Source organism: Salmo trutta, chromosome 13 (genome assembly GCF_901001165.1).
Source record: "Salmo trutta chromosome 13, fSalTru1.1, whole genome shotgun sequence".
In the NCBI taxonomy this organism is placed as follows: domain Eukaryota; kingdom Metazoa; phylum Chordata; class Actinopteri; order Salmoniformes; family Salmonidae; genus Salmo; species Salmo trutta.
Genome location: NC_042969.1, coordinates 36258078 through 36278551, shown reverse-complemented (window position 1 = coordinate 36278551; position 20474 = coordinate 36258078). Strand labels below are relative to the sequence as shown.

The following is a 20474-nucleotide window of genomic DNA, read 5'->3' as shown; positions in this document are numbered from 1 at the left end:
TAGACATGCGGTAAAAAAAAAAAAAAAAATTAAACACGGACCAATAGATGAACAAGCAAATATTTTACCTATAGGGATCTGGCAAGTTGACTTCCTACCACCAATCAAATGATGGGTTTTATTAACCGTAATGACTGTAGTGTCGCAAACCTTACATTTCAGCATCATTAAAGTACACACCAATGCATGTTTTTTTCCCATAGAAGTTGTCCTAACAGGCAAGCAGGGACAAAACCAGTCAAAAATAACACCTAAATAAAATGTAATTGTTGCCCATTACAAGTTTACTTTGTGCTGATGAAGTTGATCATATCAGAATGCCAGAAACTGTACCCTACACACCAAAACATACGTAGCCTCCACAGGATCCCCCCCAAAAAATAAAGAGGGCACAAAATGGTTAATTAATAGAGTCACTTGAACATATATGAACAGAGATTCGACAAGCATCGTTGACATTGAGAACTTTCATCAATAAAGTCACCTGATGAGAAGTGTGATGTTCCTAGCTTGTCACCTGTTCAAAGCATTGAGTAAATGAATCCACCATATCATATTTATTAGTGAGACATACTTTATTTAAGGCAGTAAATCAGTGTTTTTTTCTAGCAATAGAAACTATAAAAAGTTAACATTTTGTTATGAGATCTGGGTCTAATAGTGAACATAATGATATCTATACCTTAAGATGGCAAGAAAGGAAAGTTAGAGTAAAATCACAAGTAGTTTGACTGTGGTAAAGGCAGAGTAGTGATACATCATTTTCTTTTAACAGAAACATAGAAAGAAAATCATTACCAAACATTTTTATGCAAAAATCAGAAACAGTTAAGGTACATGCTTTCCAGTCCTACTACTCAATAGAAGCACATGGTTGGTAGTGATGACTCAGAGCAGTAGTTTGTCCAATATTTTGTGCCGCTACTCTGAATATTCTTCTGTCGGTTTTACGTCTATCTTCTGCTCTTTCTCAACATAATTCTGCTGCTCTGGGTTATAAATCCCTTCTGCTGTCAGATAGTGGAAACAGTTCAGCCTTTGAAGACCTGCTTTTGCTCATTAAACAATGCAAAAAAATTAAAGTTAAGTTTGAAAAAAAGTGAAAGAATCTCCCAGCCTGGCGGGTAACCTTTAGGACACTGAAGAGAGGGGATTGAGAGTCTGGTCTGGGGGGGGGGGGTAACCATTAGGACACTGAAGAGATGGGGTTGAGAGGAGAGCCCATTTGTGTCAGCACTTTATCCAGCCACTGCAGAGGGCCGTGAAGATGAACTTCTATCCAACAAGGGGTACTGGTGACATCTTGTCGGTGATACTCAGCTCCCCAGCCCTGTGGAGAGGGAGAAAGAGAGATAAAGCTGGGTCATATTCACAAAAGGAAGTAAATGGTCAGAAAAGGAATGAAACAGCAAATTTTCCAATAAGAAATCCTCATTTTCCATTGCACAATGTTATGCTACAATGTGCCCTAATGTTATTCTCAACACTGCAGATTTGCTCTCTCAATGAAATTAAGTTAAATGTCATTTCCACAAAAAAAATTTTGAATCAATGGCCAAGATGATAAAAGCAGTGAATTGTAACATGGTACTGAAACTAGTAGAAACGTTCAAATCAAAATGTAATTGTATATCACCTTTACAAAGCTCATGCGGATGGTGCACATCTTGGTCAGTTCGTAGACAGCCTCAAAGCCATGGTTCACAGACTGGGCCAGTAGCTGAGCAAATTCCTGGTTGTTAAAGATCTTCAGACTGCAGCCACTAGGGATCTTGCACACCGTGGTGGGGTGGAAACCATGATGGTAGTTACAGTTACGGCTCTGAACGAAGATACTGGTGTCACTCAGACACTCAGCATACACCTCACCTCCTACATAGTACAGGTGGACCCCTGAGGAGAGAAAGAACGAGAGTTACAACCCTGAACAAAGATACTGGTGTCACTCAGACATGCTGCATACACCTCCAACAGTACAGGTGGACCACTGGGGGGGCTGAGAGAGAGAGCAAGTAAAAGCTAAATACTAGTGTTTCAAGCTCCTACAGTAATACCTAGCTAAATGCTAGTGTTTCTAGCGCCAACAGAAATACCTAAAAAAAATAAACATCCATAAATTAAGAAATGCATGATTCAACAGAATATCATGCATGTTTTTCACACTTCCTTCCCCCACACTTTCTCTGAACCTCATATCCACTTTCAACTAATCTATTCATCTCAATGTATTGCCCTGCTCACCTTTGCCGATGTGGCGGCGTGTGTTCTCTATGGTTGAGTTACGGTTGACGTTGGAGAGCAACCCCAGGCAGAAGCGGTTCTTGTTGTTGGAGGGGTCGGTGAAGCCGTCCACCAGGACGCTGGTAGAAGAAGCATGGTAGGCCTCACCCACTCTGTTGTTCAACTCATAGTACACAATACTGCACCAGTGGCTCGGTTCCTCATACTCCACTGGCTGCACATCTACAGGGACAAGGTGGAGAGGTTGTTCAACACAATACGGCACCAGTGGCTAGGTTTCTCATACTCCACATCTACAGGGATCCTTCTGTGTTGTAAAGATAAAGGGATGCGTAATCTTGAAAACGTACAATTTAATCTGATCAATTCATGAACGATGTGGTGCATTTGTTGTGCCCATTGTTCCTACTCTTGTGACAATTACGCCTGACGAGGCCAATGAAATCCACACCTCGCTGGGAGCCCAGCCTTCCACAGGTGACAGGCTTGAGGCTCGTATTCATTACTTAAATCATTCAGGTGTGAACACAAACGAGTCACGCTATTAAAAACACACTGGAAAACGACAGTCTTACGTTGCGCCAACTAAACGGTCCCTTAGTGGTAGAGAGTGCTCACCCCCTGGACGCTGAAGTTTGTGATTAGGAAACATGAGAACCATACAAATAATTAGTTATTCCTCAAATTGCTTGGCCTGGCTATAGCAATAAGTAAGATGGCTAATGCGACCGAAATGACAAAGCCTAATGTAGCAGGAACAATTTTCACCTGCATGTAGAGTATTTATATTAAGTTCAAAATATTATATTCTCATTCTAAAAGGGAAGAAATTAGAAGATATTACATCTGTTCAAGGCTTATATGCATTGCTCTTACGCCCTCTCCTGGTATGAACTGGTACTGGCCTTGTGTCAAGTTCACCGTTGCTACCATATGAATTCCCTTTCATTTATGATTATGGCAAAGATGGTACATAGAAAGTTGAGCTCTCTTTGATACAAGGTTGGAGTCTCTTACAAGTTATAGCCATTTGATTTTGTTCAAAATAGTAAGGGTGGCCAATAACTGCTGATACAGGATGTAATTTTTTTGCTAAAACGTTAAAAAAAGTTCATAGTAGTATTTCCACTGAAATGTCAAACATGCTAATTACTAACCTGTTAGCTACCATTTTTACGACACCAACAATCACAAAACATTAATATCTTGGGATCAAGCGAACACTGTTGGTCATATTCAACGCTGTTGAATATGCCGATAATACGGGGTGAAATGCTATCTGTATAAAGTGCCTTTTGAATGTATATGGATCAAAATGAAAATCAGATATTTTAAGATCTCAGTATCCTTATGCATTTTGTATCGTGATGCTAGCAAGCGCTAAATAAACAATCTGAATGTTTACGCTGCTAGCTAATGAGACGTGAAACGGCTAACTTCACCTGGAGCGGTCAAGACAAAGTCGTGACTACTATACTCATGTACAGGAGCTGGAGAAATGTAAATTCAAAACGGTCTGATTCTAACGTGAACACCTACTTTGTGGGCTTTATTGCCAGACTACAATAAACAAGGCACTTGCCTGAAACGGAGGATCCTGTGTATCAGTCCTGCAAAGTAGCGACAGTCAAGAATCGAGGGGTTACACTAACAAGCCAACGCCCTATGAATTAAGACTCGCATTTGTTATTTTGTACAGTGCCTTTAGAAAGTATTGAGACCCCTTGATTTTTTCCACATTTTGTTACAAATCCTCAGCAATCTACATACAATACCCCATAAATGACAAAGCAAAAACAGAAATAAATTTATATAAGTATTCAGACCCTTTGCTATGGAGACTTGAAATTGAGCTCAGGTGCATCCTGTTTCCATTGATCATCCTTGAGATGTTTCTACAACGTCATTAGAGTCCACCTGTGGTAAATTCAATTGATTGGACATGCTTTGGAAAGGCACACACACACCTGTCTATAAAAGGTCCCACAGTTGATAGTGCATGTCAGAGCAAAAACCAAGCCATGAAGTCGAAGGAATTGTCCGTAGAGTCAGACAGGATTGTGTCGAGGCACAGATCTGGGGAAGGGTACCAACAAATGAATGGAGCATTGAAGATCCAAGAACACAGTGGCCTCCATCCTTCTTAAATGGAAGAAGTTTGGAACCACCAACACTCTTCCTAGAGCAGGCTGCTATAGGAAGATCAATCGGGGGAGGTGACCAAGAACCTGATGGTCACTGACAGAGCTCCTCTGTGGAAATGGAAGAAACTTCCAGAAGGACAAGCATCTCTGCGGCACGCCGCAAAATCAGGCCTTTATGGAAGAGTGGCCAGACGGAAGCCACTCGTCAGGAAGAGGCACGACGGCCCGCTTGGGTTTGCCAAAAGGCACCTAAAGGACTCTAAGAGCCTGAGAAACAAGATTCTCTGGTCTGATGAAACCAAGATTTAACTCTTTGGCCTGAAAGCCAAGCGTCACGTCTGGAGGAACCCTGGCACCATCCCGACGCACGGTGGTGGCAGCATCATGCTGTGGGGATATTTTTTCAACGACAGTGAGACTAGTCAGAATCGAGGCAAAGATGAACAGAGAAAGGTACAGCGAGATCCTTGATGAACTCCTGAGCAGTCTGTTTTTAGACTGGGGTGAAGGGTCACCTTCCAACAGGACAACGACCCTAAGCACACAGCCAAGACAACGCAGGAGTGGCTTCGGGACAAGTCTCTGAATGTCCTTGAGTGGCTCAGCCAGAGCCTGGACTTGAACCCAATCGAACATCTCTGGAGAGACCTGAAAATAGCTGTGCAGCAACGCTCCCCATCCAACCTGACAAAGCTTGAGTGGATCTGCAGAGAAGAATAGGGGAAACTCCCCAAACACAGGTGTGCCAAGCTTGTAGCGTCATACCAAAGAAGACTTGATGATGTGATCGCTGCCAAAAGGTGCTTCAACAAAGTACTGAGTAAAGGGTCTGAATACCTGTGATCAGTTTATTTGTATAAATTAGCAAAAACCTAAAGAGTTTTTGCTTTGTCATTACGGGCTAGTGTGGATGGGGGGGGGGGAGAGAACAATTTAATACTATTTAGAATAAGGCTGTAACGTTAAAAAAACATGGTCTGAATACTTTCCGAAGGCACTGCATGTCTCGGCGCATGCTCAGGCTGCCCTCGCTCCAATCAGTTCGTGCGTGAGACTAGGGCACAGCTGGCACTGTTTCCCTTACTAGTCCGCAACGCAGGTTCTCTTGACAATCGTGGAGTCTTTAGGGGTCTTGGTGTTCCCGATAGTCACTTCCTCTCCTGGGTGCCCATACCTCAGCTGAGTCTAAGTTGAGGGACACAGCGATGGTTTGGGTTGTTGTTCTGGTCGCAGCTCCTGTGAGCTCTGTCATCGGTTATGAGAGGCTACTCAAAGAGAGAGGGCAACCAGGTTCTGTGAGTATCCCCCCACCACCTGTGTCTGCCTTGGTTAAGCGCCGCTTGACTCTTCCCAGAAGGGTCCGGGTCCAACCTCTGATCCGGTCCTACGTAGACTTGAGACCAAGCTAGCTAACAAGCGCTGCATAGCGTGCTTGCCAGTTTTGCCACCTTGCTGAGGCGAGCTAGTTACTGCTAGCTATTCCGGCTTCCTAATGGTGAAATTGCTAAGGTAGCCCACTCGTTAAGTATACGGTTAATTTTTTTTAAACTTGGTTATTCTAAACGGACCGTGCTGCAGTCAAAGGATAGCCAACCTTGCTCAGAATAGAATCCTTATCATGGCTAACATCAGCTAGCATGCATAACAGCTAGCATGCCACAGATAAACAAGTTGGGGACCTCCACATGCTATCCGTACACCCGTCCTGTACTCAGTTCGCCCCGGGAGACTAAGGTGTCCAAATGCAGCCTTCGCCCCAAAAGTAATGGCTATGACCTACAGGTCCTTAGCTTTGAGCCATTTTCCTTTTCCACGCCCTCCTTCTTAAGAGCAACAGAGGTTGCATGCCCTGTGTCCGTTGCGAGCTTTATGCACGTACATTGAACGGACCCAAGATAAACGGTTATGTGACCAGCTTTGTGTCCGTTATGCTAATCCAGCTGGCGGCAGGGCTCTCCCTAAACAGCATTTCTCCCACTGGATTGGGGAGGCTATCTCCCTGTCATACAGCAGCAAAGGTTAAAGGTTACCTAGTGGTGTATGTGCCCACTCCACCAGGAGTCTGCAGCGTCTTGGGCAGTTTAAAGAGTTGACTAAAGGAGATGAGTTAGGCATCACCACACACGTCCTCAAGGTTATCACCTGAGTATCACTGCCCCCAGTGTGCTTACGGCTGGGAAAGGGGAAAGGTCACTAAGCAGCACGCCGTGTGCTCAATACCCAGACTGCCACATCTGGTTGGGTCAGGTATGGATGGTTTGCCATGGGTCGTTTCATTTAGTATCCGTTGGGGTCGGCTTGGGGCGTGATTACATTTCTCCAAGATACGTTGTAGCGAAAGGGAACAAAACGTTATGACTAACTACTGTTCCCTGAAGGAGGGAAACAAGATACAACGCTTGTTTGGCCATGAGACACCCATTTCTGGGCTCAGGAAGGAATTAATCCGAGCCACTTATCACCTGTGGAAGGTGGGCTTCCAGCGAGGTGCGGACTTCATTGGCCTTGTCCTGAGTGATTGTAGAGCCTTCAATAGAAGTCACAAGAGTGTGACTCACCAGAGCATGACATACCTCGTTTCTGAAAGCAGGAATTCTGTCTGAAAGCAGGAATTCCTGTGATCAGAAAAATCAAAATCATCCCTGTTAAATAAAGTGTAAAGTCCGACTCCTCACCCCCACTAGGCATGTTCCTGGGGCCGCTGCTGCTGGTCTCCATGGACCCCTCCTGTCCCATCTGCTCGTCAGGGGGCATGTAAGCCGGGGGTGGGGTATCAGCTGGAACGGAAGACCACAATGGACAGATAGTTAGGAGACCAGCTGCTGCGGATGACAAATGGCTGTCCACACACTTACAGCGGACGGACACATACACAGAAGAGCCGGACGCATGCATACCCACAGTCACACACACTCTGACAACTCCCAAGAGGAGTTAAACCCATCACCATAGGATCTTTCTCTACCCGGAAACGGGTGTAGGATTTCACACACACAAACACTAATGTATGGCTCTATGGACAGTCCCATTTGTTTTGTATTTCAGAACCACTTATGAGGACAGAAATTGAGAAAGTGGGGCGTGGCTGGGGACAATTGGTAATGTTTTTTATGAGAAGGCTGGTCTTCCTACAGACCAGTTACAGGTTACCACCTTGCTTAGAGGGTGGACAGATTTCTCTGGAGACGTATTCGTAGTTCTGAAAATTAACACGGCTTCCCAACTCAACACTGCTTTTCCTCCTGTTACACCACATAGAAATGATAGCACTAGCACTCGTGTACAGTACTTAAGTAAAAATACTACTTAAGTCATTTTGAGTATCTGTACTACTATTTAACTTCACTACATTTCTAAAGAAAAGTATGTACTTTACATTTTCCCTGACACCCAAAAGTACTTGTTACATTTTGAATGCTTAGCAGGGCAGACAATGGTCCAATCCACACTCACCAAGAGAACATCCCTGGTCATCCCTACTGCCTCTGATCTGGCAGACTCACTAAACACAAATTATTTGACTCTGGTTTTTATCTGTAAACAAAGAAAATTGTGCCATCTGCTTTGCTTAATAAGGAATTTTAAATTATCCATACTTTTGATACTTAAGTATATTTAAAAAACAAACACTTTTACTCAAGTAGTATTTTACTGGAGGATTTTCACTTGAGTCCTTTTTGATTAAGGCATCTTTACTTTTACTCAAGTAGGAGCATGGAGTACATTTTCCACCACTGCATAGAAGTGAAAGCACTGCAGTGATTCAAACCTGGGGGAATTCACCAGAACAGGAGCCGGAGGTCAGACCCTATGCTGTGTCCAGCGATGGGCACACTGACACTCACCAGTCACCCCGATGCAGGCCTTTGGTATACACTTCAGCCGCCATTTTTGACTGTCCCCAAAGGCAGTGTGAGACCAGGTGACGGGTACAGTACATCATAGAAGCCAAAGGCAGTGTGAGACCAGGTGACAGGTACAAGTGTGAAAACATGACACATGCTGTTAGCTGCTATTACAATATAATAGGCTATCAATAAACACATAAGTGCATGATAAAGGATAGGAGTGTATACTGACATCTACCTGGAAGCTGGAAAGGGCTGGAGGGTCCAGAGCTGGCAGGAGAGTTGGGGTAGGTGCCCACCCCGCCACTGGAGGCTGGGGAGGGAGGGTAGGGGGAGTTGGGGGAGATTGGGAAAGAGGAGCCGCTGCCCCCGCTGTGCTGCTGGAAGGACTCCGGGAAGGTGGCGTTCACGGGCATGTGGGGCTCGTTGTGAGTCATGTTCCTGAACTGGACCAGGAGGCTGTGTTGGGGGTTGAACTCACTGTGGCGAGGCACCAACACCGGAGGCAGCACTGGTGAAGAAGAGATTTTTAAAATAAATATACATATTGATTTGAAGCACCTTTATAAATATATATATATTTTTTAATTAAAAAAGGAACCTTGGGACACTAATTTCAAACCAGTGAAAATTACCTGTTGTCATCAGTGGCTGTGGTGCATGTCCACTGCAAGGATCTACATGTTACCAATACCAGTTGTGTCCCCCCCATTTAATTCTAAAAAGGTGCTAATATGATGCAGATCCTACTGATCAGGTCATCTGTAACTGTGCTCCTCAACATGTGACTGACAGATTTGTTTTTACCAATTCAAGGGCAGATATCACATCCATCTCTAGGGTAGCAGCCAGAATGCCCCCATATTGTTGAGGCAATCACCTTGAGACATATTTCCTGGAAATCAAAATAGTATGAATAATCAAGGATGCAGTACTCTCCTTCAATTGGTCAAGGATGCAGTACTCTCCTTCAATTGGTTAAATGGTAACTGAAGTCAGATTGTCCTTACTGTGTCTTGTTCAGCCCCTGCAGAAGGACATGCACAACAGCCACAAAGCCATCACGTATAGGCTAGGTCTTTCAATGCATTAGATCAATACTATAGTAGGAATGAACACGATTTAAATGCCAGTATGTACTAGCTACAAGCTAGTGGTTACGTACCTGGGCTCTCTACTCTCTTGTAGTGGTAGGGGTTAATGCAAACCTCCTTCTGCTTGGAGCCAAAGGGGTATTCACACACCTCCAGAGGCTTGAGCTCATGGTGAGACTGTAGGTCGGGCCACCTCCACACTCTGCAGTAGATTACGTGGGGGAGCCCCTTCCTGTGAGACACCTGGAGACGACCGTCCAGAGACCGAGGGATGGTCACACACTTACCTGGCAGGGCAGGAGATAGAGAGACGGGTTAGGGAAGGGGGTTAGGGAAGGTTAGAAAATATCTGGACCAAGTATGATGCTGCTATAAAGTCATCTAGCAGACTCTCTGATCCAAAGAGACAGTGTCTCTCACACCTGGTCCAGACCAAGTATGATGCTGCACACAGTACACGACAGACAGACACACTCACTGGGCTGTCCTGGGCTGCTGAGGGCTTTCTCCAGGTCCTCCATGGCTCCCTTCTTTTTCTTCAGTTTCTTGACCAGGGCGTCAACAGCCTTCTCAGCCCATTTCTCCTCCTCGTCGCCCTGCTTCCACCCCAGCAGACGCTTCACAGCTGGACTGGTGAAGGAGAAGAGGCTGGACATAGAGGTCATGGTGCTGCTGTCTGGTGAGAGGGAGAAATTTACCAGAAAGTTAGGTGATTGATGAGTCCTGTTCTTGGATCACAGTCAACAGGGAGGGAGAATGAATGTGTGTGTGTGTGTGTGTGTGTGTGTGTGTGTGTGTGTGTGTGTGTGTGTGGTGGGGGGGTGGAGAGAGGCGGCTTAGCCTTGCACACCAAGGACAGGAAATAGAGGCAGGACGCAGGCAGGACACAGCTGCTCAGGAAAGGAAAGCCTGCCGTGAGGTGGGATGTACCCTGGCACTGGGTCACAACCAACCCCACTGAGGGGAGTGCAGTTTGGGGAACAAGTCCAGCTGAGATCCCACCTCTCTGGGACACAACAGCCCAGAGGATTTACAAACGTAGCTAGTCAATAGGCAGATATAAATAGGAAAAAGGACCTATTCTCTCCTCTTCTCCCTCTCTCGTTCTGAGTCTCTGGTTTAGTCCATATGATGTGGTGACCAGCGCCTACGTTAAGGTCTAGTGTGGAACCTGGGGGAAAAAAGATCAGAAGCTGTTAGAAATATATTGCAAAACAGAATCCTCAGGTTAGGTGACATCTAGGACGATAACAGTATCACCATACGCCGTAGTATCGTGGCACGGAAACAAAGTGCATTTAACTTCTTTTGGAAAACAGACCTAATGTCAGAAACATCGACCTGGCCAAGGCTTTTGACTCTGTCAATCACTGTATATCGGCAGACTCAACAGCCTTGGTTTCTCAAAATGACTGCCTCGCCTGGTTCACCAACTACTTCTCTGACAGAGTTCAGTGTGTCAAATTGGAGGGCCTGTTGTCCGCACCTCTGGCAGTCTATGAGGGTGCCACAGGGTTCAATTCTCAGGCCGACTCTCTTCTCTGTATACATCAATGATGTCGCTCTTGCTGCTGGTGAGTCTCTGATCCACCTCTACGCAGACGACACCATTCTGTATACTTCTGGCTCTTCTTTGATACTGCTAACAAACCTCCAGACGAGCTTCAATGCCATACAACACTCCTTCCGTGGCCTCCAAAACTAAATGCAAGCTCTTATACCGATCGCTGCCCACACGCTCAGCATCACTACTCTGGACGGTTCTGACTTTGGTATTTGTAGTTGTCCACATATTCTAGGTGTCTGGTTAGACTGTAAACTCTCATTTAGCATCTCCAATCCAAAATTACATCTAGAGTCGGCTTCCTATGTCGCAATAAAGCCTCCTTCACTCACGCTGCTAAACATACCCTTGTAAAACTGACTATCCTACTGATCCTTGACTTGAGGCCATTTTGTAAATGACATTGCAACCAATTTGCTGAGTAGAGTGTTGGCAGTCTATCACATTGCCATCCGTTTTGTCACCAAAGCCCCATATACTACCCACCACTGCGACCTGTATGCTCTCATTGGCTGGCCCTCGCGTCATAGTCGGCACCAAACCCACTGGCTCCAGGCCATCTATAAGTTTGCCATATCGCAGCTCAGTGGTCACCATAGCAGCACCCACCCGTAGCGCGTGCTCCAGCAGGTATATTTCACTGGTCATCCCCAAAGCCAATTCCTCCTTTGGCTGCCTTTCCTTCCAGTTCTCTGCTGCCAGTGACTGGAACGAATTGCAAAAATCACTTAAGCCTTATCTCCCTCTCTAACTTTAAGCATCAGCTGTCAGAGCAGCTCAGATCACTGCACATAGCCCATCCAACTACCTCATATTGTCATTTTTTTTGCTCCTTTGCACCCCAGTACTTGCACACCCCAGTACTTGCACATTAATCTTCTGCACATCTATCACTCCAGTGTTTAATTGTAATTACTTCGCCACTACGGCCTATTTATTGCCTTACCTCATTTGCACACACTGTATATAGACTTTTCTATTGTGTTATTGACTGTATGTTTGTTTATTCCATGTGTAACTCTGTCGGTGTCTCACTGCTTTGCTTTATCCTGGCCAGGTCGCAGTTGTAAATGAGAACTTGTTCTCAACTGGCCTACCTGGTTAAATAAAGGTGAAATAAAAATAAATAAAAGCAATGTCATCTCGAGCAGTGGATTTTTAAATGAACTCAGTCTGGCTTGAAACTTAACCTCTTGAAAAAGTTGTAATAGTAAAATGCACAAGGTGCCATTTCAAAATTGGGTAGTGCATCAGTTCCTTTTGTCATGCTAGTCATTGCATACTTTAGAGAGATTTTTAATAAAATTGTCAAATGGCCATGTTAGGTTTATTTAGCCCATAGATTGTCGTAATTTTTTTGTCACTCAAATATCACATGAGATGCCGAAATGTATAGAATTGAAAGAAAATGTGCTTTACAACTGCAACATTTTCTTTGCGCCCCTTGACTAAATGTGTAGAATAGCAGGAAATAAGCTTTAAACCTACTAAATTCTCCCAACCAACAAGAGGGGTGTGAACTGTTTGTCTCATGAACAGTGCTTGCTGCCATAGAAATAGACTTGGAGCACGCAGGGGGCGGGGGGCCTTGAGTGAAAATGTTTGGAAACCCCTGATCTAGAGTCACATGTATTTATCTACCACGCTATAGCACACAATATTTCACATACAGCATGTTTTTAAAAGACCAAAGAGTATGGTATGCTTGAGATACAGGTATCTTCACAGCACTAGTGACATCTGTAAGCAACAGCCCCACAAAGCCCTAAACTGGGCGATGTATGGATGGGATACACAGAGCCTGACAGACAGACCTCTGGGTAGACAGAGGCAGAAAGAAGACACAGGCATGGCCACACAGCTGTTGAAAACAGCCCTAGCAGAGGATGTGAGTTCACTGAAAGCTGCTTCCTCTCCCATCCTTTCCCATCATATCCCTCCCTTACGGCACACAGCTGTCCAACAGCACCAGGCAGTTTACCGCTTCATTGGTACAATAGGGAAAAAGCACTAAAGGAGCTCTATAGGCAATACAATGTACCCTACACTTCAGTCAACACAGGGGGAAAAATTAGCTTTGCATGTGTCATGATGAAGTGAGATGACAGGGCATACAAGGAGAACAAAAATGTAGCAGAGGCTAAAGATGCACATGGGCCTGTTTCATCCATGAAGATATGGACAACTAGGCTATAAGCTAAGTAGGTAAGCAAGCTCTCTAGACACAGCCTGACCAAATAATATGCTGGTTTCTGTGAGGCTGTAATGCCATGTGAGCAATGACAGCAATACAATAACTTTAATGACAGGAAACGTGCACAAATCCCCAGAGTCCAGCAACTGATCACGTCACACCTCAGTATGTTCCTGCCTGGCTGTCCTGTAGCAGGGTCAGGAAGCAACACAGTGTCTGGCTGGAGAGACCGTGGCAGTCACCATGGGTACCAGGTTTTAAGAGTGCCTCAATTCAGTAAACACTGGGCAGAAAAACAGAATGTTGTTGAGATGAAGCTTAGCGAAAAGTATCGCAACACTTAACATAGAGAAAATATAAATCATGTTGAGACAATTCTGACATGGCATGCTCTGGCTACACGGTGAAAGTGAGAAGACAAAGGATGATTCAGGTAACTAAGCATGAGATGTCTCCCCATCCCCACCCAAGGTGATACTCAAGAGGATATTGCCTAATTGCCAAATGGATGATCATTTGACACCAGAAATCCACACTGACATCATTACTGCAGGATGGTAAATCAAAAACTAACTTACTTGACCCATGATCACAACCATTATACCACTGAAGCTTGAAACCAGCACAAAATACATGTCCCGATTCCCATAGAAACAACTTTGTAAACGTAACTAGTTACACTGAACAATGTGATAAAATAACTAACGTTAACTTCCAAGGTACACAATAACATGGAATGCCTAGCTAGCGCGAAAGTATAGGTACCTAAAAATTCCACTTAATGTTTATACACATAGTTGGCTAGCTATGTCTTTTGGGTCAGATATCTATAATTATGTATGTAGCCATATGATTAGTTATGGCTATAAAGAGTGGAAAATATATCAACTCATCCAATTTCGCTAAAGTGAACTTAGCTAACTACGTTTGTTAGCTAAGCTTAGCCAAGTAACGTTAGCTACCGTTAAAGCTAACGTTAACTTGTAGCGTGTTGAGCAAGCTAATTAACTAGCTTGGCTAGACAGTTGGTTATCGTTGTTGAACCGAATTGATGTTACAATCAAAGTTCTTCGTGTGGCTTTACATGGCTGACGTTAACACGTCCTATTTTGACCACAAATCTCGTTTATCCCACCCCAATTCTAGCTAGCTACCTCTTCCCTCTCCACCATTCCAGAGATAACTTTTGCAATCACTTCTCTAGCTAACTGGTTAGCTACACCCCCTCGGGAAAAGTGCCCAAGCCTTACTTCACTGATTAAACCTTGGTAATTTGGTAGTCTTCCAATGGAAACATGCTTATCTAGTAGATAAACGTATGTGGTCGCATACCTTTGAATAATTGAGGCAGGCTGGTCGTTTCCTTATTTTTTCTCTATTTAAAGCAGTCCGACATGAAGCTGTTTTTTAATTTTCTACCTTTTTTCCACCAATGCCTGTTTTCCCCCCGACTCTCCCTACTCCTGTCCTAGCGTCAAGACTGGAGGCGGAGCGCATATCCCTCCGCTACATCAGAGATTTTACTCTGTTCTTCTTCATCTTTTTAACACTTTGTCACAGTCTTCTTCAAATGAGAGCTATTCCACGTAAAAAAAATAAAAAAAAGTAATGCTGAGACTCAGATCTCACTTTAAAAAAAAGTCAAACAAAAACCCAATGATTGCAACCATACAATTCTATGCACAAGGACTACTTTATACAATTTCCATAGAACATTTTACTAAAACATTTACTTGAAGAACCGTGCAGATGCATGTTGTTTGGTAACAGATTGAGTTTGTGCCTTAATTCTGTTCACAAACTTTGTATTATTTGCTTTATCTTGGCCAGGTCGCAATTGTAAATGAGAACTTGTTCAACTTGCCTACCTGGTTAAATAAATAACATAAAAGTATCCGCACTGTTCAAGTAAATATTAATAATTTGCTACATTTGTAAAGCGCATTTCATTATACAGGATAATCTCAAAGTGCATAAAATAAAATATATATTTTTTAAATTACAAATAAAATGTGTTTCTGTATAATTTTCTGTGGAAATTATTAAAAGCAGTCCTTGTTCATAGAGTTGTATGGTTTGGTTAACTTTGCAATCAATTCTTTGTTAGACATTTTAATGTGAAAAATCTGAGTCAGAACCACTCTGTTCCTGTGGAATTGCCCATTAGCGGTTTGTAAATAAATATATCGTAAATAACAATGATCATAATCGTACATCGTGGTCCGATGAAGCGGACGCTAAACTACAGGACTGTTTCGCTAGCAGACTGGAATATGTTCTGGGATTCATCTGATAGCATTGAGGAGTTTACCACACTTCCATTAAAAAGTGCATCGAAGATGTCACCCCCACAGTACATTTTTTGGTTTCACCTTTATTTAACCAGGTAGGCTAGTTGAGAACAAGTTCTCATTTACAACTGCGACCTGGCCAAGATAAAGCAAAGCAGTGCGACAAACAGAATTACACATGGAATAAACAAACATGCAGTCAATAATACAATAGAAAAAGTCTATATACAGTGTTAAAATGAGGTAGGATAAGGGAGGTAAGGCAATAAATAGGCCATAGTGGCGGGATAACTACAATATAGCAATTAAAACACTGGAGTGATAGATGTGCAGAAGATGAGTGTGCAAGTAGAGATACTGGGGTGCAAAGGAGCATACTAAATAAAATAACAGTAAGGGGGATGAGATAGTTGGATGGGCTATGTACAGGTGCAGTGACTGTATGTTCCCCAACCAGACGCCATGGATTACAGGCAACATCCGCACTGAGCTAAAGGCTAGAGCTGCCACTTTCAAGGAGCGGGATATTAATCCAGACACTTAAAGAAACCAAGATAAGACCGCTGACGAGACATCAAACAAGCAGTGTGTCAATACAAGACTAAGATCAAATCCTATGACACCAGCCCTGACCCTCCAGACGTGGCTGGGCGTGCAAACTATAATGGATTACAAAGGGAAACCCAGCCTGCAAGCTTTCCAGCGACGCTAGCCTACCAGACAAATTAAATGCCTTCTATGCTTGCTTTGCGGCAAGCAACATTGAACCATGCATGAGTGGTGCTGTTCTGGATGACTGTGTGATCTTGCTCTCGGTAGCCAATGTGAGTAAGACCTTTAAACAGGTTAACATTCACAAGGCCACAGGGCCAGATGGAATACCAGGACGCGTACTCAGAGCATGCGCTGACCTGGGATGATGGCAAGTGTCTTCACAAACATTTACAACCTATCCCTGACCCAGTCTGTAATACCAACTTGTTTTAAGCAGACCACCATAGTCCCCGTGCCCAAGAACACCAACAGTCATTTAGGCAGGTTATCGCCCCGTAGCACTCACATCTATATCCAAGAAATGCATTGAAAAGCTGGTCATGGCTCACATCAATACCATCATCCCAGTCACACTGGACCCATTCCAATTCACCCCAACAGATGACACAATCCCTATTTTACTCCACACTGCCTTCACCCACCTGGACAAAGGAACACCATAGTCCCCTCCAAGCGCATCACCAAGCTCAGGACCCTGGGACTGAACACCTCCCTCTGCAAATGGATCCTGGACTTCCTGACAGGCAGCCCCCAGGCGGTGAGAGTAGGCAACAACTTATACACCACTCTGACCATCAACATGGGGGCCCCTCAGGGGTGTGTGCTTAGTCTCCTGTACTCCCTGTTCACCCCCGACTGTGTGGCCACGCACGACTCAAACACCATCGTCAAGTTTACTGATGACACGACAGTGGTAGGACTCAATGAGGTAGCCAATAGGGAGGAGGTAAGAAACCTGAGCGTGTGGTGCCAGGACAAGAACCTCACCCCTCAATGCCAACAAAACAAAGGAACCTTTTCGTGGACTACAGGAAACAGAGGGGTGAGCACACCCCCAATCACAGCAATAGAACTGTGGTGGAGCAGGCTTCAAGATCCTTGATGTCAACATCACTAAGAAATGAACAGTCCACACACCCATCCACAAAGTTGTGAACAGGGCACGACAGCACCTCTTTCCCCTCAGGAGGCTGAAAAGATTTGACATGGGCACTCATATCCTCAAAAAGTTATACAGTGGGACCATTAAGAGCATCTTGGCTGGTTGCATCAGCGCTTGATAAGGCAACTGAAAGACACCCTCACAGAGGGTTGTGAGTACAGCCCAGTACATCACTTGGGCCAAACTCCCTGTCATCCAAGACCTCTATACCAGGCGGTGTCAGAGGAAGGCCCCCCCCCCAAAAAATTGTCAAAGTCTCCAGCCACCCAAACCATAAATTGTTCCCTCTGCTACTGCATGGCAAGCGGTACCAGTACACCAAGTCTGGAACCAAGAGGGCCCTGAACAGCTTCTACCCCCAAGCCATAAGTTTGCTACATAGCTAATCAAATGGCTACCTGGACTACCTGCATTGACCTCTCTTGCACTGACTCTGCACACACACACACACACACACACACACACACACACACTCACTCACTCACTCACTCACTCACTCACTCACTCACTCACTCACTCACTCACTCACTCACTCACTCACTCACTCACTCACTCACTCACTGCTGTCTATTAACTATCCTGTTCTCTAGTTACTTTACCCCTACCTATATGTACACACCAGTGACGGCTGGTGGGAGGAGCTATAAGAGGACGGGCTCATTGTAATGTCTGGAATGGAATAAATTGAACGGAGTCAAACACATCATACATATGGAAAGTGTTCCATTGATTCCATTCCAGCCATTACATTGAGCCCGTCCTCCAATAGCTCCTCCAGTCAGCCTCCACTGATACATACCTCAATTACCTCTTACCTGTGCACATCGACTCGTTACTGGTGTTCATTTTTACTCGTTATTCACTGTGTATTTATTCCTTGTGTCACTATTTAAATGTATTTTTAAAAATCGTTAATTTGTTGGAAAAGGACCTGTAAGTAATCATTTCACTTTAAGTCTACACTAGTGGTTCCCAACCATTTTCGGTTAATGTACCACTAACTACATTTTTCTCTGCCCGGAGTAACCCCTTGTGTGCATTTTACCAGTAGGCCTATGGTCTCATGAGTCTCATCAAGTACCCCCTGTGGATAGGCCATGTACACACCAGGGGTCCTAGTACCCCTAATTGGGAAACACTGCTCTACACCTGTTGTTTACGAAGCATGTGACAAATAACATTTGAGTTGATAAAAATGAGGAAGCAATAGATTTTTATTCAAGAATAGGGCTAGCTAGAATACATTTCTGAATTGCATTGCTTTTCATGTTTGACTATATTTTATACATACATGCAATAGTCTCCATTCATTGTAACAGTATATAGTTTAGCTAGGCTACATTGTAATAATGTTTCGAGCTTTGAATTCTAGGGTTGTGCTTCGGCTCTGGTACGTCACACAAGTTGGCTCCAGTCTGTCTGGGGTTCACTTCGAGAGAGAGAGAGAGAGAGGCGACCAATGGAAAGTGTCCCGCAGTAATGTTGCTATCCCTACCAAATGAATTACTTACTTGTGTTCCCGCGACAAACACGTTTTCCAGCTGCTATCTTTTCTATGGCACTTGTCTTTTCACCTTAGAATGAAATTATGAAATAACGTGTGGACAAGTGAGAATCACGTGAAACCGCTTGCTTACACACCCCCGCAACAAACTGAAACAAACGCAATTGAACAACCACCGACCAAAAAACACAGTTGGTGATGTGTGCGCCGCTTGTCTGTGTTTGTTGGGTTGTGGTTTGTCTGATTCGACACGTCCAATCGGCGTATGTTCATCACTATTATTGTGGCGTTTGTTATAGACAGTGGCTACAGCTGCTCCAAAAGATGCAACTGGAAGGATCCGCCACTAGTGGGCAGTCTTCCTTCACACGTAGCAAGTTCTTTTTTGATGAGACAGGCTGAAAGGAGCAGACTGACAGACAGGAAGGAGGAGGCCGACAGACAGCGACAGACAGCGACAGACAGGAAGGAGGAGGCCGACAGACAGGAAGGAGGAGGCAGACAGACAGACAGGAAGAAAGGAGGCAGACAGACAGACAGACAGACAGACAGACAGACAGACAGGAAGGAAGGAAGGAAGGAAGGAAGGAAGGAAGGAAGGAGGCAGACAGACAGACAGACAGACAGACAGGAAGGAAGGAAGGAAGGAAGGAAGGAAGGAAGGAAGGAAGGAAGGAAGGAAGGAAGGAGGCAGACAGACAGACAGACAGACAGACAGGAAGGAAGGGGGAGGCAGACAGACAGACAGACAGACAGACAGACAGACAGACAGACAGACAGACAGACAGACAGACAGACAGACAGACAGAGAGAGAGAGAGAAATTCCCAGCAGTATATTAGACATTGGAATATGACTTGCCTAGTTAAATAAAGGTTCAATTAAATAAAATGAAAAATAAAATAAAGAGAGACCTAAGACAACAACAATGATACAGTTGTAACCTATGGGAGAACCATGTATCCACTGTTTGCTCAGAATGAAAAGCAGTACGGTAATGCTCTTGGGGAGACGGAGGAAACCAACCCCCTACAACGGGTGTAGAATTTCAACAGACGGAAACAGAACTGCGAGGTAAGGCGCTCCTGGATCAGAATGTAAGTACACAGCAATGTCAATAACAGATGGAAGGGACATGGTGATACTGTCTTTCAAGACCTGAGGTACAGAAACCTGTTTTGCCTTGTGGTTTTCACTCATCTCCTTTATCACTCATTTATGTTCGATTCATTCATTAAAGGTTTCAAATAGGCCTACAGCTTACTCTAAGTCCTCATTTATTTACTTAGCCTATAGGCTATTCTTTTAGCCTGTAAGTTCCATACTCTACGAATCACCTATAGACAGATACTCTCCCTTTGATGAAAGGAAATTAATTGGTTTGTAGATCTTTATTGACAGCTCTCACATTTAACGCAGGAGATACAATACCCATTTGATCTGTTCCCCAAATTCCCGGCCGCATCTTGGGTGTTCTCCTCTTGACATAAGTGGGCCACTGTAGGTCAAGCCTGGTCATGTTAATAGGGTGTATCAGGGGGGCAACAGATGGACCACAGGTCAACCATCGTACAGGGGTTGGAGGCCTTCTGTTCTGGTGAGAAACATCTGCCTCTATCAATACAGAGAGAAAGACAGAATCTTATGTAATAAGGATCTTTTATGATCATCAATATGGTCATCAAAATGACCTTTAGGAGTTGGAAATAGAGCACAAACTGATCTTGGACCAGTGTATATAAAAATGTAGGTACAACTGGTGAATGTTAGGTCAAGACACCCTCTTCACTGATGTCGTGAAACATCCTGCTCTGTCAGAGATGAGTGATCATTGTTGAAATGTCAACTTTAATATAGGAAGAACAAAGCTCTTAGGCT

General features: G+C 44.2%; 1 protein-coding gene across 3 annotated transcripts; it reads right to left on the bottom strand.

The window, feature by feature from the left end:
* Positions 1 to 556: 556 nt before the first annotated feature.
* Positions 557 to 14606, bottom strand: LOC115205737 (mothers against decapentaplegic homolog 5). 3 transcript variants are annotated; one of them, XM_029772010.1, is made up of 9 exons: positions 14418 to 14606; positions 10178 to 10498; positions 9806 to 10003; positions 9399 to 9614; positions 8466 to 8744; positions 7061 to 7162; positions 2242 to 2463; positions 1637 to 1893; positions 557 to 1330 (listed from the first exon to the last, which is right to left on the bottom strand). In XM_029772010.1, exons 3-9 carry the CDS (start codon positions 9990 to 9992, stop codon positions 1187 to 1189), a joined length of 1407 nt encoding a protein of 468 aa, XP_029627870.1. In that variant the 5' UTR covers positions 9993 to 10003; positions 10178 to 10498; positions 14418 to 14606; the 3' UTR covers positions 557 to 1186. The 3 variants fall into 3 exon arrangements, with proteins under 3 accessions (XP_029627870.1, XP_029627872.1, XP_029627871.1); XM_029772012.1 differs by having other exon boundaries at positions 8472 to 8744; XM_029772011.1 differs by having other exon boundaries at positions 10405 to 10498.
* Positions 14607 to 20474: the final 5868 nt, after the last annotated feature.

Coding starts and splice junctions, on each gene's coding strand:
- LOC115205737 (XM_029772010.1), bottom strand. CDS start 9,992: ATGACCTCTATGTCCAGCCTCTTCTCCTTCACCAGTCCAGCTGTGAAG. Junction 8,745..9,398: donor CAAGAGAGTAGAGAGCCCAG/GTACGTAACCAC, acceptor CTTCTTCACCAG/TGCTGCCTCCGGTGTTGGTG. Junction 1,894..2,241: donor ACGCCGCCACATCGGCAAAG/GTGAGCAGGGCA, acceptor TTCTCTCCTCAG/GGGTCCACCTGTACTATGTA.